Consider the following 18,219-nt stretch of genomic DNA (forward strand, 5'->3'; position numbering starts at 1 on the left):
ATTAGCCACTGTGTTTTAAACACACTTGTCGTATCTATTAGCTAGTTACACCATTTAATTTAATATTTACGTTGTTGTTTGTCAGCTAGCTAGCTAAATTAGCAGTAGTGCTAGTCTAGTCACTAATGCTACCTAGCTATTTAGCTAACATCCCGACCATGAGCTCATTAAACAACTCCCCACCGTCTAAAGCGGGGATCTGCTGGACGGAGAAAGAAGCTCTGGGGCTGAACATTGTCGTGAAAGAGGAGAAGGAAGAAGAGGATGTCACAGTGAAACAAGAAACAGAGGTTGAGGCTGTTACAGTGAAAGAAGAAGAGAAAGAAGTTACATTGACAGAAGACGAAGACGCGTTCAGAGTGAAAGAGGAGGAGGATATTACAGTAAAAGAGGAGGAAGAGAAAGAGGAGGTGACTGTCACAGTGAAAGAAGAGGAAGACGTTTTTGGCATGAGGGAAGTGGGGGAGATTACTGTCACATTGGAGGAAGAAGAGGAGGAGACAGGATATCTGATTAACAGCAGTGAGTAATATCTTAATAACAGGGGTACAAACTCTGCAGTTGTTGAACCGATGTGTGGTTTTAAAGGGTTATTCTACTGAAGGTCTACACTTTAATAGGTCTGTGCTTTAGGAATTGTTAAAACTACAAATAGACGGGGCGGCCAATAAAACGTTTATCAAACAAATTCAATCAAATTTATTTATAAGCCCTTCTTACATCAGCTGATGTCACAAATTGCTATACAGAAACCCAGCCTAAAACCCCAAACAGCAAGCAATGCAGGTGTAGAAGCACGGTTGCTAGGAGAAACTCCCTAGAAAGGCCAGAACCTAGGAAGAAACATAGAGGTACCAGGCTATGAGGGGTGGCCAGTCCTCTTCTGGCTGTGCCGGGTGGACATTATAACAGAACATAATAACAGAACACAATAATCACAGTGGTTGTCAAGGGTGCAACAGGTCAGCACCTCAGGAGTAAATGTCAGTTTGCTTTTCATAGCCGATCATTCAGAGTATCTCTACAGCTCCTGCTGTCTCTAGAGAGTTGAAAACAGCAGGTCTGGGACAGGCAGCACGTTCAGTGAACAGGTCAGGGTTCCATAGCCGCAGGCAGAACAGTTGAAACTGGAGCAGCAGCACTGCCAGGTGGACTGGGGACAGCAAGGAGTCATCAGGCCATGTAGTCCTGAGGTATGGTCCTAGGGCTCAGGTCCTCCGAAAGAAAGAGAGAGAGAATTAGAGAGTGCATACTTAAATTCACACAGGACACCGGAAAAGATAGGAGAAATACTCCAGATATAACAGACTGACCCTAGCCCCCCAACACAAACTACTGCAGCATAAATACTGGAGGCTGAGACAGGAGGGTTCGGGAGACACTGTGGCCCCGTCCGACGATACCCACGGACAGGGCCAAACAGGCAGGATATAACCCCACCCACTTTGCCAAAGCACAGCCCCCACACCACTAGAGGGATATCTTCAACCACCAACTTACCATCCTGAGACAAGGCCAAGTATAGCCCAAAAAGATCTCCGCTACGGCACAACCCAAGTGGGGGCGCCAACCCGGACAGGAAGATCACGTCAGTGACTCAACCCACTCAAGTGACGCACCCCTCCTAGGAACGGCATGGAAGAGCACCAGTAAGCCAGTGACTCAGCCCCTGTAATAGGATTAGAGGCAGAGAATCCCAGTGGAGAGAGGGGAACCGGCCAGGCAGAGACAGCAAGGGCGATTCTTTGCTCCAGCGCCTTTCCGTTCACCTTCACACCCCTGGGCCAGACTACACTCAATCATAGGACCTACTGAAGAGATGAGTCTTCAATAAAGACTTAAAGGTTGAGACCGAGTCTGCGTCTCTCACATGGGTAGGCAGACCATTCCATAAAAATGGAGATCTATAGGAGAAAGCCCTGCCTCCAGCTGTTTGCATAGAAATTCTAGGGACAATTAGGAGGCCTGCGTCTTGTGACCGTAGCGTACGTGTAGGTATGTACGGCAGGACCAAATCGGAAAGATAGGTAGGAGCAAACCCATGTAATGCTTTGTAGGTTAGCAGTAAAACCTTGAAATCAGCCCTTGCCTTAACAGGAAGCCAGTGTAGGGAAGCTAGCACTGGAGTAATATGATCAAATGTTCTAGTTCTAGTCAAGATTCTAGCAGCCGTATTTAGCACTAACTAAGGTTTATTTGGTGATTTATCCGGGTAGCCGGAAAATAGAGCATTGCAGTAATCTAACCTAGAAGTAACAAAAGCATGGATACATTTTTCTGCATCATTTTTGGACAGAAAGTTTCAGATTTTTTGCAATGTTACGTAGATGGAAAAAAAGCTGTCCTTGAAACAGTCTTGATATGTTCGTCAAAAGAGAGATCGGGATCCAGAGTAACGCCGAGGTCCTTCACAGTTTTATTTGAGACGACTGTACAACCTTTGTAACATTTGTAAACATCTGAATATCTCTTTCTGTAGTGCTTTGCTTGACATCACATAAAAGCAAAAATCAACTCACGATGAAGAGGACAGAATCAAGACAAGGAAGGATCATTTTGATCTGGATGAAATGTATACAATTAAATGTATAAAAACCAAAATGACCACAGGTTATTTCAAATCCTTAGTAGTACTTAAGACGCATTTCTGCATCAATCTAAGTAACATAATTATAATAAAATAATAACTAATCCTCATCAGAATCCGTCAGTTTAAACTAGAGATATTGAGACGCAGCACATGGGCTGAGTCTTAATCCACCGCAGCATATGGGTTGAGTCTTAATCCACCTCATCTGCCTAGGTTGGCCTTCCGCAACTGCGGTGGAAGATGGCCGAGTACAAATCAAATGTTATTTGTCACATGCGCCGAATACAGCAGGTGTAGGTGGACCTTACAGTGAAATGATTACTTACAAGCCCTTAACCAACAATTCAGTTTGAAGAAAAACATTTCCTGATCTTATATCTCCTAGACAGAGGACATTCTTATATCTCCTAGACAGAGGACATTCTTATATCTCCTAGACAGAGGACATTCTTATATCTCCTAGACAGAGGACATTCTTATATCTCCTAGACAGAGGACATTCTTATATCTCCTAGACAGAGGACATTCTTATATCTCCTAGACAGAGGACAGACACATCAACACCTTCTTCCTTATAATAAACATTTTGACCGTCTTATTCAATGCGTTTCTATGGGCTATAGTAGTAAAGGACAAATAAAATATTTTATCAAATGTTGAAGTTTTTTGGGGGGGGGGGGAGACCTAAAGGCATCCTACAATTCTTAATCTAAATGATCCATGGCATAATCATCTTAAAACAATTCCATATGTTAGCTCAGTCTAAAAACACCAACATTCCCAATGTTGGAATTTATGGAAAAATTACAATTTATGTCAAACAGTTACACTGTTTCTATTGTTAACCTTTTGTAATAGTTTTTTTATTTAACCTTTATTTAACTAGACACAAGTCAGTTAAGACTAGAAACCGAAATTCTTAATTACAATGACGGCCTCGGAACAGTGGGTTAACTGCCTTGTTCAGGGACAGAACGACAGATTTTTACCTCGTCAGCTCGGGGATTCACTCTAGCAACCTTTCGGTTTCTAGTCCAATGCTCTAACCACTAGGCTACCTGCCTCCCCTTCTAACACAAGTCCATTTTTTAAAATTCCCCAAAATAAGCATATATTTAAAAAAATATATACATTTTTTGGGGTCAAGTTTTATGTTTACAAGTATGTTTTTCTTGTTTTTCTTGTTTTGAAAAGTTATTTTGATAAATTTCATCCATTCCATGTTATTCATTCAAAGTTTTGAATTTCTGTGATACTCAGGCAATTGAGCTAATCTGAAGACCTAAAATGGCCACCGATATGGCCTTTATAGGGCAATATGGGCACCCGTGGATATGACCTAAAATGGCCACCGATAAGGCCGTTAAAGGGCAATATGGGCACCGGTGGGTATGACCTAAAATGGCCACCGATATGGCTGTTATAGGGCAATATGGGCACCAGTTGATATGACCTAAAATGGCCACCGATTGGGCCGTTAAAGGGCAATATGGGCACCGGTGGATATGACCTATAATGGCCACCGATATGGCCGTTAAAGGGCAATATGGGCGCCGGTGGGTATGACCTAAAATGGCCACCGATATGGTCGTTATGGGCCCTGCTGGGTATGACCTACAATGGCCACCGATAAGGTCGTTATAGGGCAATATGGGCACCAGTGGATATGACCTAAAATGGCCACCGATATGGCCTTTATAGTGCAATATGGGCACCTGTGGATAGGACCAAAAATGGCCACCGATATGGCCGTTAAAGGGCAATATGGGCACCGGTGGATATGACCTAAAATGGCCACCGATATGGTCGTTATGGGCACCGCTGGGTATGACCTAAAATGGCCACCGATATGGCCGTTATAGGGCAATCAATATGGGCACCGGTGGATATGACCTAAAATGGCCACAGATATGGCCTTTATAGGGCAATATGGGCACCGCTGGGTATGACCTACAATGGCCACCGATATGGTCGTTATGGGCCCTGCTGGGTATGACCTACAATGGCCACCGATAAGGTCGTTATAGGGCAATATGGGCACCAGTGGATATGACCTAAAATTGCCACCGATATGGCCTTTATAGTGCAATATGGGCACCGGTGGATATGACCAAAAATGGCCACCGATATGGTCGTTATGGGCACCGCTGGGTATGACCTAAAATGGCCACCGATATGGTTGTTATGGGCACCGCTGGGTATGACCTAAAATGGCCACCGATATGGCCGTTATAGGGCAATATGGGCACTGGTGGATATGACCTAAAATGGCCACCGATATGGCCGTTAAAGGGCAATATGGGCACCGATGGATATGACCTAAAATGGCCACCGATATGGCCGTTACAGGGCAATATGGGCACCGATGGATATGACCTAAAATGGCCACCGATATGGCCGTTACAGGTCAATATGGGCACCAGTGGATATGACCTAAAATGGCCACCGATATGTTTTTTTTTGAGGGATAAATAAAAAACAAACCCCTAATATATAGCTGGATTAGATGAGGGCACTTCCACCGTAACGGAATTGTGCTGAGACTCACTTCAAATGTTTGCCTGACAGAAACCATTGATTTCAAAGTGTAACAAACCATACAACTCTTTTTGACAAGGACCACTTTTAGTCCCCAACCGACCCCCCGTGTCCCTAGGGGGGGGGGGTCGTTGGGGGGGGGGGGGGGGGGTCGTGCTCCACAGTTTGGGAACCACCCTGTAGCCTACTGACAACGTTACAAGCGTGATTCGTAAATCATGGAGAGAGATGTTTAGTGAGACAAGAATGGATTCACTTTTTCAATGATAGATAAGGATACTACAGTTAAATGTTTCACATTGGATTTTTTAAACTACAAAAAGGTAAGATGCGTTTTTAATTCTGTTGCTGCTCTCTCTGCGCACACACAAGCTGGTTAGCTAGCTAGCTTGGGCCCAACGTTAAGCCACCAGACATTCAAAGTTGCTCCTCCTAGGTATAATTCTGTGGGCCTAATTCAGATAATGCATATGTCATAACAAGATGCCCAGCTCTTCAAGCCAAGTTTGCTCCATCCTCTCTCGCTCTCTCCCCACCTGCAACATTTCAGTCACATCTCGCTTTCTACACTGGTCTGTCCACAGTGACTGGCAGCTCACTGGTCTGTCCATAGTGACTGGCAGCTCACTGGTCTGTCCACAGTGACTGGCAGCTCACTGGTCTGTCCATAGTGACTGGCAGCTTACTGGTCTGTCCACAGTGACTGGCAGCTTACTGGTCTGTCCACAGTGACTGGCAGCTCACTGGTCTGTCCATAGTGACTGGCAGCTCACTGGTCTGTCCACAGTGACTGGCAGCTCACTGGTCTGTCCATAGTGACTGGCAGCTTACTGGTCTGTCCGCAGTGACTGGCAGCTTACTGGTCTGTCCATAGTGACTGGCAGCTCACTGGTCTGTCCATAGTGACTGGCAGCTTACTGGTCTGTCCACAGTGACTGGCAGCTTACTGGTCTGTCCATAGTGACTGGCAGCTCACTGGTCTGTCCATAGTGACTGGCAGCTTACTGGTCTGTCCACAGTGACTGGCAGCTCACTGGTCTGTCCATAGTGACTGGCAGCTCACTGGTCTGTCCACAGTGACTGGCAGCTCACTGGTCTGTCCATAGTGACTGGCAGCTCACTGGTCTGTCCATAGTGACTGGCAGCTCAGTGGTCTGTCTATGGTAACTGGCAGCTCACTGGTCTGTCCATAGTGACTGGCAGCTCACTGGTCTGTCCGTAGTGACTGGCAGCTCACTGATCTGTCCGTAGTGACTGGCAGCTCACTGGTCTGTCCGTAGTGACTGGCAGCTCACTGGTCTGTCCATAGTGACTGGCAGCTCACTGTTCTGTCCATAGTGACTGGCAGCTTACTGGTCTGTCCGCAGTGACTGGCAGCTCACTGGTCTGTCCATAGTGACTGGCAGCTCACTGGTCTGTCCGTAGTGACTGGCAGCTCACTGGTCTGTCCATAGTGACTGTACTGAGCTATACTCTACTATACTGGGCTATACTGAGCTATACTCTGATGTACTGTACTGAGCTATACTCTACTGTACTTTACTGAGCTATGTGCTGGGCTATAGTCTACTGTACTGAGCTATACTCTACTGTACTGGGCTATACTCTGCTGTACTGTACTGGGCTATACTCTACTGTATTGTGCTATACTCTACTGTACTGGGCTATACTCTGCTATACTGTACTGTACTGGGCTATACTGTACTGAGCTATACTCTACTGTACTGGGCTATACTCTACTGTACTGGGCTGGGCTATACTCTACTGTACTATACTCTACTGTACTGAGCTATACTCTACTGTACTGGGCTGGGCTATACTGTACTATACTCTACTGTACTGGGCTATACTCTACTGTGCTGTACTGAGCTATACTCTGCTATACTGTACTGAGCTGTACTGGGCTGTACTCTGCTATACTCTACTCTATTGTACTGAGCTCTACTGCACTGTGCTATACTCTACTGTACTGTGCAGAGCTATACTCTACTGTACTGAGCTATACTCTACTTCACCGTACTGTGCTATACTCTACTATACTGGGCTATACTCTGCTGTACTGTTCTGGGCTATACTCTACTGTGCTGAGCTATACTCTACTGTACTGAGCTATACTCTACTGTACTCTGCTATACTCTACTGTACTGTACTGAGCTATACTCTACTTCACCGTACTGTGCTATACTCTACTGTACTGAGCTATGCTCTACTGTACTGTACTGAGCTATACTCTACTGTACTGGGCTATACTCTACTGTACTGAGCTATGCTATACTCTACTGTACTGAGCTATACTCTACTGTACTGAGCTATACTCTACTGTACTGAGCTATACTCTACTGTACTGGGCTATACTCTACTGTACTGAGCTATACTCTACTGTACTGAGCTATACTCTACTGTACTGGGCTATACTCTACTGTACTGAGCTATACTCTACTGTACTGTACTGGGCTATACTCTACTGTACTGAGCTATACTCTACTGTACTGAGCTATACTCTACGGTACTGGGCTATACTCTACTGTACTGGGCTATACTCTACTGTACTGGGCTATACTCTACTGTACTGGGCTATACTCTACTGTACTGAGCTATACTCTACTGTACTGAGCTATACTCTACTGTACTGGGCTATACTCTACTGTACTGTACTGAGCTATACTCTACTGTACTCTGCTATACTCTACTGTACTGTACTGAGCTATACTCTACTTCACCGTACTGTGCTATACTCTACTGTACTGTACTGAGCTATACTCTACTATACTGGGCTATACTCTGCTGTACTGTTCTGGGCTATACTCTACTGTGCTGGGCTATACTCTACTGTACTGGGCTATACTCTACTGTACTGGGCTATACTCTACTGTACTGAGCTATACTCTACTGTACTGGGCTATACTCTACTGTACTGAGCTATACTCTACTGTACTGGGCTATGCTCTACTGTACTGTACTGAGCTATACTCTACTGTACTGAGCTATGCTCTACTGTACTGTACTGAGCTATACTCTACTGTACTGAGCTATGCTCTACTGTACTGTACTGAGCTATGCTCTACTGTACTGTACTGAGCTATACTCTACTGTACAGAGCTATGCTCTACTGTACTGAGCTATGCTCTACTGTACTGAGCTATGCTCTACTGTACTGAGCTATGCTCTACTGTACTGAGCTATGCTCTACTGTACTGAGCTATGCTCTACTGTACTGAGCTATACTCTACTGTACAGAGCTATGCTCTACTGTACTGAGCTATGCTCTACTGTACTGAGCTATGCTCTACTGTACTGAGCTATGCTCTACTGTACTGAGCTATGCTCTACTGTACTGAGCTATACTCTACTGTACTGAGCTATGCTCTACTGTACTGAGCTATGCTCTACTGTACTGAGCTATGCTCTACTGTACTGTACTGAGCTATACTCTACTGTACTGAGCTATGCTCTACTGTACTGTACTGAGCTATGCTCTACTGTACTGTACTGAGCTATACTCTACTGTACAGAGCTATGCTCTACTGTACTGAGCTATGCTCTACTGTACTGAGCTATGCTCTACTGTACTGAGCTATGCTCTACTGTACTGAGCTATGCTCTACTGTACTGAGCTATGCTCTACTGTACTGAGCTATACTCTACTGTACAGAGCTATGCTCTACTGTACTGAGCTATGCTCTACTGTACTGAGCTATGCTCTACTGTACTGAGCTATGCTCTACTGTACTGAGCTATGCTCTACTGTACTGAGCTATGCTCTACTGTACTGAGCTATGCTCTACTGTACTGAGCTATGCTCTACTGTACTGAGCTATGCTCTACTGTACTGAGCTATGCTCTACTGTACTGAGCTATGCTCTACTGTACTGAGCTATACTCTACTGTACTGAGCTATGCTCTACTGTACTGAGCTATGCTCTACTGTACTGTACTGAGCTATACTCTACTGTACTGAGCTATGCTCTACTGTACTGAGCTATGCTCTACTGTACTGTACTGAGCTATACTCTACTGTACTGAGCTATGCTCTACTGTACTGTACTGAGCTATGCTCTACTGTACTGAGCTATGCTCTACTGTACTGTACTGAGCTATACTCTACTGTACTGAGCTATGCTCTACTGTACTGTACTGAGCTATGCTCTACTGTACTGAGCTATGCTCTACTGTACTGTACTGAGCTATACTCTACTGTACTGAGCTATACTCTACTGTACTGTACTGGGCTATACTCTACTGTACTGTACTGAGCTATACTCTACTGTACTGTGCTATACTCTACTGTACTGTACTGAGCTATACTCTACTGTACTGGGCTATACTCTACTGTACTGGGCTATACTCTACTGTACTGGGCTATACTCTACTGTACTGGGCTATACTCTACTGTACTGAGCTATACTCTACTGTACTGAGCTATACTCTACTGTACTGGGCTATACTCAACAGTACTGAGCTATACTCTACTGTACTGAGCTATACTGTACTGGGCTATACTCTACTGTACTGAGCTATACTGTACTATACTGTACTGAGCTATACTCTACTGTACCGGGCTATACTCTACTGTACTGTACTGAGCTATACTCTACTGTATTGAGCTATACTCTACTGTACTGTACTGAGCTATACTCTACTGTATTGAGCTATACTCTACTGTACTGTACTGAGCTATACTCTACTGTGCTGGGCTATACTCTACTGTGCTGGGCTATACTCTACTGTGCTGGGCTATACTCTACTGTACTGGGCTATACTCTACTGTACAGGGCTATACTCTACTGTGCTGAGCTATGCTCTACTGTACTGTACTGAGCTATACTCTACTGTGCTGGGCTATACTCTACTGTGCTGGGCTATACTCTACTGTACTGGGCTATACTCTACTGTACTGGGCTATACTCTACTGTGCTGGGCTATACTCTACTGTACTGGGCTATACTCTACTGAACTGAGCTATACTCCACTTTACTGTACTGTACTCTACTGTATTTCATTACAGATTCGTTACTGATTTTCCAGAAATGTTGATTTGTACATTTTAATACTCTGAACAAAAATATAAACGCAACATGTAAAGTGTTGGTCCCATGTTTCATGAGCTGAAATAATATAATAATAATATAATAATAATAATATAATAATATAAGATCACAGAAATTATCCATATGCACTAAAATATTAATTCTCTAAAATGTTGTGCACAAATTTGTTTACATCCCTGTTAGTGAGTATTTATCCTGTGCCAAGATAATCCTTCCACCTGACAGGTGTGGCGTATCAAGAAACTGGTTAAACAGCATGATCATTACACAGGTGCACCTTGTGCTGGGGGACAATACAAGGCCACTCTAACATGTGCAGTTTTGTCACACAACACAATGCCACAGATGTCTCAAGTTTTGAGGGAGCGTGCAATTGGCATGCTGACTGCAGGAATGTCCACTAGAGCTGTTGCCAGAGAATTGAATGTTCATTTCTCTGCCATAAGCCGCCTCCAACGTCGTTTTAGAGAATTTGGCAGTATGTAAATTCAGTTGACAACCGTAACCACATCCAGCGATTGTCTGAGACCAGCCACCGGACAGCTGATGAAACTGTGCACAACCAAAGGATTTCTGCACAAACTGTCAGAACCCGTCTCAGGGAAGCTCATCTGCTCATCATCCTCACCAGGGTCTTGACCTGACTGCAGTTCGGCGTCGTAACCGACTCCAGTGGAAAAATGCTCACCTTCATTGGCCACTGGTACGCTGGAGAAGTGTGCTCTTCACTGATAAATTCCAGTTTCAACTGTACCTGGTAGACGGTAGACCCCAGGTATGGCGTCGTGTGGACGAGCGGTTTGCTGATGTCATCGAATTGCATTTTATCAATGGCAATTTGAATGGACAGAGATACCGTGACAAGATCCTGAGGCCCATTGTCGTGCCATTCATCCGCCGCCCTCACCTCGTGTTTCAGCATGATAATGCACGGCCCCATGTCTCCAGTATCTCTACACAATTACTCTCAGCTGAAAATGTCCCAATTCTTCCATAGCCTGCATACTCACCAGACATGCCATCCATTGCGCACGTTTAGGATGCTCTGGATCGACCTGCATACTCACCAGACATGCCATCCATTGAGCTTGTTTAGGATGCTCTGGATTGACCTGCATATTCACCAGACATGTCACCCATTGAGCACGTTTAGGATGCTCTGGATCGACCTGCATACTCACCAGACATGTCATCCATTGAGCATGTTTAGGATGCTCTGGATCGACCTGCATACTCACCAGACATGTCACCCATTGAGCACGTTTAGGATGCTCTGGATCGACCTGCATACTCACCAGACATGTCATCCATTGAGCATGTTTAGGATGCTCTGGATCGACGTGTACGACAGCGTCTTCCAGTTCCCACCAATTTCCAGCAACTCTTGCAAAGCCATTGAGGAGGAGTGGGACAACATTCCACAGGCCTGAATCAACAGCCTGATCAACTCCATGTGAAGGAGATGTGTCACGCTGCATGAGGCAAATGGTGGTCACACCAGATACTGACTGGTTTCCTGATCCGCACCTCTACCCTTTTTCTGTTGGTATCTGTGACCAACAGATGCATACATGTATTCCCAGTCATGTGAAATCCATAGATGAGAGCCTAATGAATTTATTTCAATTGACTGATTTCCTGTGAACTGTGACTCAGTCAACTCTTTGAAAATGTTGCATGTTGCATTTATATTTTTGTTCAGTCTATTCAAATTCTACAACGGCAGAGTCATGTCTTAAGTGGAAATTAACAGCATAAGGTGTTTACATGTCCTGATAATTAACTTAACCCCTTATGAACCGTTCTAGCCCCATCTTAACCTCTTATGTACCGTTCTAACCCCATCTTAACCCCTTATGTACCGTTCTAACCCCATCTTAACCCCTTATGTACCGTTCTAACCCCATCTTAACCCCTTATGTACCGTTCTAACCCCATCTTAACCCCTTATGTACCGTTCTAACCCCATCTTAACCCCTTATGAACCGTTCTAACCCCATCTTAACCCCTTATGTACCGTTCTAACCCCATCTTAACCCCTTATGTACCGTTCTAACCCCATCTTAACCCCTTATGTACCGTTCTAACCCCATCTTAACCCCTTATGTACCGTTCTAACCCCATCTTAACCCCTTATGTACCGTTCTAGCCCCATCTTAACCCCTTATGTACCGTTCTAGCCCCATCTTAACCCCTTATGTACCGTTCTAACCCCATCTTAACCCCTTATGTACCGTTCTAACCCCATCTTAACCCCTTATGTACCGTTCTAACCCCATCTTAACCCCTTATGTACCGTTCTAGTAACAACCCAACAATTAGCCACTAGCTGTGATTATAGCAGGTAAAGGGAGATTACATATGAATAAATACATATTTTCCATACATTTCTATTGAATATTAAATCACCAGATTAAGTTCTATACATATTTTCTGCACATACAAAATGCAGAGGGAAGATAACAAGGTTTAGAACAAGTTCCTTCTGTTACAAACCAAATGCTGGACTAGAAGCATGGGTAATAATGTTGAGTTTCTTTTTTCCAGTGGAGATTAGTTTATAAATTGCCTGGCTGGGCTGTGGGACAGTGGAGATTAGTTTATAAATTGCCTGGCTGGGCTGTGGGACAATGAATGTATAGGAATGATTCAAATGGAATTGCTAACAGCCATTACCCGGGTAGTATTGTGAATAACTAATGGCTATTAACCAATCGGCATCCAGGATCCAAATGTACAGTTTTATAATGAGGGATCTAGTGTAGATTAAACGTCATAGGAAGAACGTTTTATCATGTGGAGGTTTCATTCAGGTCTCTCTGTTTAACCAAATACTCTGTCTTTGGCAGGAGAGAGACCAGACTCTCAATCTGACAGCAGTAAGAGTCCTTCAGAGGAACCAGACCCAGAGACTCCCAAACCAGTGAGACGACACCACTGCTCCAAGTGTAATAAGAGTTTCAAGTTGTCATTGAACCTAAAAGAGCATGAGAGAAAACACACAGGACGAAAGCCTTTCCACTGCTCCCAGTGTGGAAAGAGATTTTCACGATCACAGAACCTAAAAAAACATAGTAGAATACACACAGGAGAAAAGCCTTACCACTGTTCCCATTGTGGAAAGAATTTTAGGTTGTTGGATAAGCTGAAGGAGCATGAGAGGACACACACAGGGGAGAAACCTTACCATTGCTCCTTGTGTGGAAAAAGTTTTTCCCAGTTAGCTAACCAAAAAGAGCATGAAAGGAAACACACCGAAGAAAAGCCTTTCCAATGTTCCCAGTGTGGAAAAAGATTTTCCCGATCACAGAACCTAAAAATACATCAGAGGACACACGCAAGGGAGAAAACGTATCTCTGCTCCCAGTGTGGAAAGTGTTTTACCCAGTTATGGAGCCTGAACAAACATAATAGAATACACACAGGAGAAAAACCTTACCACTGTTCCCATTGTGGAAAGAGTTTTGGGTTGTTAGGTAACCTAAAAGAGCATGAAAGGAAACACACAGGAGAAAAGCCCTTCCAATGTTCCCATTGTGGAAAGAGATTTACACGATTACAGCAACTAAAATCACATGAGAGGACACACACAGGGGAGAAACCATACCACTGCCTCCAGTGCGAAAAAAGTTTTGCGCAGTTAGCGAGCCTGAACAATCATAAGAGAATACACACAGGAGAAACGCCTTACCCCTGTGCCCATTGTGAAAAGAGATTTTCACGACCACAGGAACTAAAATCACATGAGAGGACACACACAGGGGAGAAACCATACCACTGCTCCCAGTGTAAAAGGAGTTTTTCGCTGTTAGGGAGCCTGAACAAACATAATAGAATACACACAGGAGAAAAGCCTTACCACTGTGCCCATTGTGGAAAGACCTTTTCACGATCACAGGACCTAAAATCACATGAGAGGACACACACAGGAGAAAAGCCTTACCCCTGTGCCCATTGTGGAAAGACATTTTCACGATCACAGGACCTAAAATCACATGAGAGGACACACACTGGGGAGAAACCGTATCATTGCTCCCTGTGTGGAAAGGATTTTTCTCATTTAGGGAGCCTGAACAAACATAAGAAGGCAATGCATTCTTGAGTGAATCCTTAACCATGTTCCCATTCCCAGGCTGTGTTCTGACTTATGTTTGTTGTTTTATGCCACATTAAATAATATTGTTTATATTGTGGCAAAGAAGGGGGTCGAGTGATAAATGGCAGATATGTGAGAGCAGAACTAATAAACGGGCTCTGCCCGATCACTAAAATGGCCACCCCGATCAGAACTACATATCACACAATGGCCGACTGCCAAAACTACAAGTCCCAGAAGCAAGGGGAACCCTCAGAAGGTGGAGCCGACACAGAGATAAAGGGTCAAGAAAAACCAGGAAGAGGAAGAGAGGGCTGGAAGGATCTATGAACCGTAGAGAAAGAGACAATAGATATTGGCTGGATTTACCGTGTATGAGCTGGGACTGTTTTGGACTTACCTGTTGGCGTTTGGACCTGGACCTACCGAGATCCCGATTCGTGTACCGAACCCTGCTATCCTTGACCTTGCCTACGACCTGGGTGGACCAGGACGGAGAAACAAACACACAGTTACTGTCCTGTTCGAAAGAACTCTCATTCTGGGGTAATTTGGTGACAGTTTCCCACTTAATTTGTGACAAACGCTCATAACCCCTTGAAGAGGTTTGCCACACTATGAAATATATATATAATCAAGAATAGGTCTGTTTTATTTTTTTTCTCTGGAGACATGATTATGTCTAAAAACATTTTTAAAATTATAATCTGAATTTTGTTTTGATTCTACACTTAGATAGATTGGATACATGTTAGAACCCTTAGATGTTAATGACATGATTTGGATATTTTAAAATGTAAATTGTTAATTGGATGAATATTGTGTGTATTTCTTGATTCTCTAACCTTGAATCTTCAGGAAATGTAATTTAGGTTTCATTTAGTTAATTTGTGTTCTAGTCTTCAAGCTAAAGATGTATGAAAATGGGATGATTTTCTGATAACATTGATAGGTTGTTGACATAAACTGTCACTACCTCTTGAATGTTCCCATCGGTATTATTCCACCATGTTAGAGAGAACACAGGTGCTGATTGTAAAAAAAAAACATTTGATTAATGCACCATTTTTATCTGAATAAAAATGAACTTTTTAACTGTGTTAGCCACTAGTGGACATTCATTATATACATGTACATCTATGTACTTACAGAAGTGAGCTCTTCTGAGTGGGTGAATGGATTGCTGGAAGGTGTACAACACAACGTGTCGGTCAGAACACAAGGAGAGGGAAGTTTTGTTCTGATAACGTTGTTGACATGAAAAACATTCACGACCTCTTGAATGTTCCCATCAGTATTATTACACCATGTCAGAGAAAAAACAGGTGCTAAGATTGTAAAACACATTTGATTAATGTAACATTTTTTATCTGAATAAAAGTATAATGAATATTTTTGTGTTAGCCACTAGTGGACATTCACTATATACATGTACAGTTGAAGTCGGGAAGTTTACATGCACTTAGGTTTTAGGTCATTGAAACTAGTTTTTAAACCACTCCACAAATTTTTTGTTAACAAACTATAGTTTTGGCAAGTCGGTTAGGATATCTACTTTGTGCATGACACAACAAATTTTTCCAACAATTGTTTACAGACAGATTATTTCACTTATAATTCACTGTATCACAATTCCAGTGGGTCAGAAGTTTGCATACACTAAGTTGACTGTGTCTTTAAACAGCTTGATAAATTCCAGAAAATTATGTCATGGCTTTAGAAGCTTCTGATAGACTAATTGACATAATTTGAGTCAATTGGAGGTGTACCTGTGGATGTATTTCAAGGCCTACCTTCAACCTCAGTGCCTCTTTGCTTGACATCATGGGAAAATCAAAAGAAATCAGCCAAGACCTCAGAAAAATTGTTGTAGACCTCCACAAGTCTGGTTCATCCTTGGGAGTAGTTTCCAAACACCTGAAGGTACCACGTTCATCTGTACAAACAATAGTACGCAAGTATAAACACCATGGGACCACACAGCCGTCATACTTCTCAGGAAGGAGACGCGTTCTGTCTCCTAGAGATGAACGTACTTTGGTGCGAAAAGTGCAAGTCAATCCCAGAACAACAGCAAAGGACCTTGTGAAGATGCTGTAGGAAACAGGTACAAAAGTATCTATATACACAGTAAAACAAATCCTATATCGACATAACCTGAAAAGGCTGCTCAGCAAGGATGAAGCCACAGCTCCAGCCACAGCTCCAAAACCGCCATAAAGCCAGACTACGGTTTGCAACTGCACATGGAGACAAAGATTGTACTTTTTGGAGAAATGTCCTCTTGTGTGATGAAACAAAAATAGAACTGTTTGGCCATAATGACCATCGTTATGTTTGGAGGAAAAAGGGGGGACTTGCAAGCCGAAGAACACCATCCCAACTGTGAAGCACGGGGGTGGCAGCATCATGTTGTGGGGGTGCTTTGCTGCAGGAGGGGCTAGTGCACTTCACAAAATAGATGACATCATGAGGCAGGAAAATGATGTGGATATATTGAAGCAACATCTGAAGACATCAGTCAGGAAGTTAAAGCTTGGTCGCAAATGGGTCTTCCAAATGGACAATGACCCCAAGTATACTTCCAAAGTTGTGGCAAAATGGCTTAAGGACAACAAAGTCAAGGTATTGGAGTGGTCCTGACAAAGCCTTGACCTCAATCCTATAGAACATTTGTGGGCAGAACTGAAAAAGCGTATGCGAGCAAGGAGGCCTACAAACCTGACTCAGTTACACCAGCTCTGTCAGGAGGAATGGGCCAAAATTCCCCCAATTTATTGTGGGAAGCTTTTGGAAGGCTAACCTAAACGTTTGACCCAAGTTAAACAATTTAAAGGCAATGCTACCAAATACTAATTGAGTGTATGTTATCTTCTGACCCACTGGGAATGTGATGAAAGGTATAAAATCTGAAATAAATAATTCTCTCTACTATTATACGGACATTTCACATTCTTAAAATAAAGTGGTCATCCTAACTGACCTAAGACAAGGAATTTTTACTACGAGTAAATGTCAGGAATTGTGAAAAACTGAGTTTAAATGTATTTGGCTAAGGTGTATGTTAACTTCCGACTTCAACTGTACGTCTATGTACTTACAGAAATCCATCCACCCGCTCTTCTGAGTGGGTGGATGGATGGCTGGAAGGTGGATAACACAACATGTCAGTCAGAACATCAGGAGGGTTTTGACAGCCTTTGACCTATTATTTAAATGAGTTTGCTTCTTTTGTTTGTTCCCAGTTTAGAACAGAAAACACGTAAACAATAAGTTGGCCTACACACACCACATTGGTTAGTATTCTTTGTAGTAGACACATCAGTTGGGTTGGTACTGTTACACCGTGTAGGAGCAGTTTGGACCTACTCAGTACTGTTACACCGTGTAGGAGCAGTTTGGACCTACTCAGTACTGTTACACCGTGTAGGAGCAGTTTGGACCAGCTCAGTACTGTTACACCGTGTAGGAGCAGTTTGGACCTACTCAGTACTGTTACACCGTGTAGGAGCAGTTTGGACCTACTCAGTACTGTGTTACACCGTGTAGGAGCAGTTTGGACCTGCTCTGTACTGTTACACAGTGTAGGAGCAGTTTGGACCTACTCAGTACTGTTACACCATGTAGGAGCAGTTTGGACCTACTCAGTACTGTTACACCGTGTAGGAGCAGTTTGGACCTACTCAGTACTGTTACACCGTGTAGGAGCAGTTTGGACCTACTCAGTACTGTTACACCGTGTAGGAGTAGCTTGGACCTACTCAGTACTGTTACACCGTGTAGGAGCAGTTTGGACCTACTCAGTACTGTTACACCGTGTAGGAGCAGTTTTGGACCTACTCAGTACTGTTACACCGTGTAGGAGCAGTTTGGACCTACTCAGTACTGTTACACCGTGTAGGAGCAGTTTGGACCTACTCAGTACTGTTACACCGTGTAGGAGCAGT

At 43.6% G+C, this 18,219-nt stretch overlaps 1 protein-coding gene across 1 annotated transcript; it reads left to right on the forward strand.

Annotated features, from left to right (window-relative positions):
* Window positions 1–449: 449 nt before the first annotated feature.
* Window positions 450–14,417, forward strand: LOC120035925 (zinc finger protein 135-like). The gene is made up of 2 exons (XM_038982401.1): window positions 450–522; window positions 13,026–14,417. Exons 1-2 carry the CDS (start codon window positions 450–452, stop codon window positions 14,276–14,278), a joined length of 1,326 nt encoding a protein of 441 aa, XP_038838329.1. The 3' UTR covers window positions 14,279–14,417.
* Window positions 14,418–18,219: the final 3,802 nt, after the last annotated feature.

This window comes from Salvelinus namaycush, unplaced genomic scaffold, assembly GCF_016432855.1.
Source record: "Salvelinus namaycush isolate Seneca unplaced genomic scaffold, SaNama_1.0 Scaffold1153, whole genome shotgun sequence".
NCBI classification, from domain to species: Eukaryota; Metazoa; Chordata; class Actinopteri; order Salmoniformes; family Salmonidae; genus Salvelinus; species Salvelinus namaycush.

Bases quoted from the DNA above. Each gene is read 5' to 3' on its own strand.
- LOC120035925 (XM_038982401.1), top strand. From the start codon at position 450: ATGAGGGAAGTGGGGGAGATTACTGTCACATTGGAGGAAGAAGAGGAG. The intron at 523-13,025 runs GTGAGTAATATC...TGTCTTTGGCAG, and splicing joins AGGATATCTGATTAACAGCA to GAGAGAGACCAGACTCTCAA.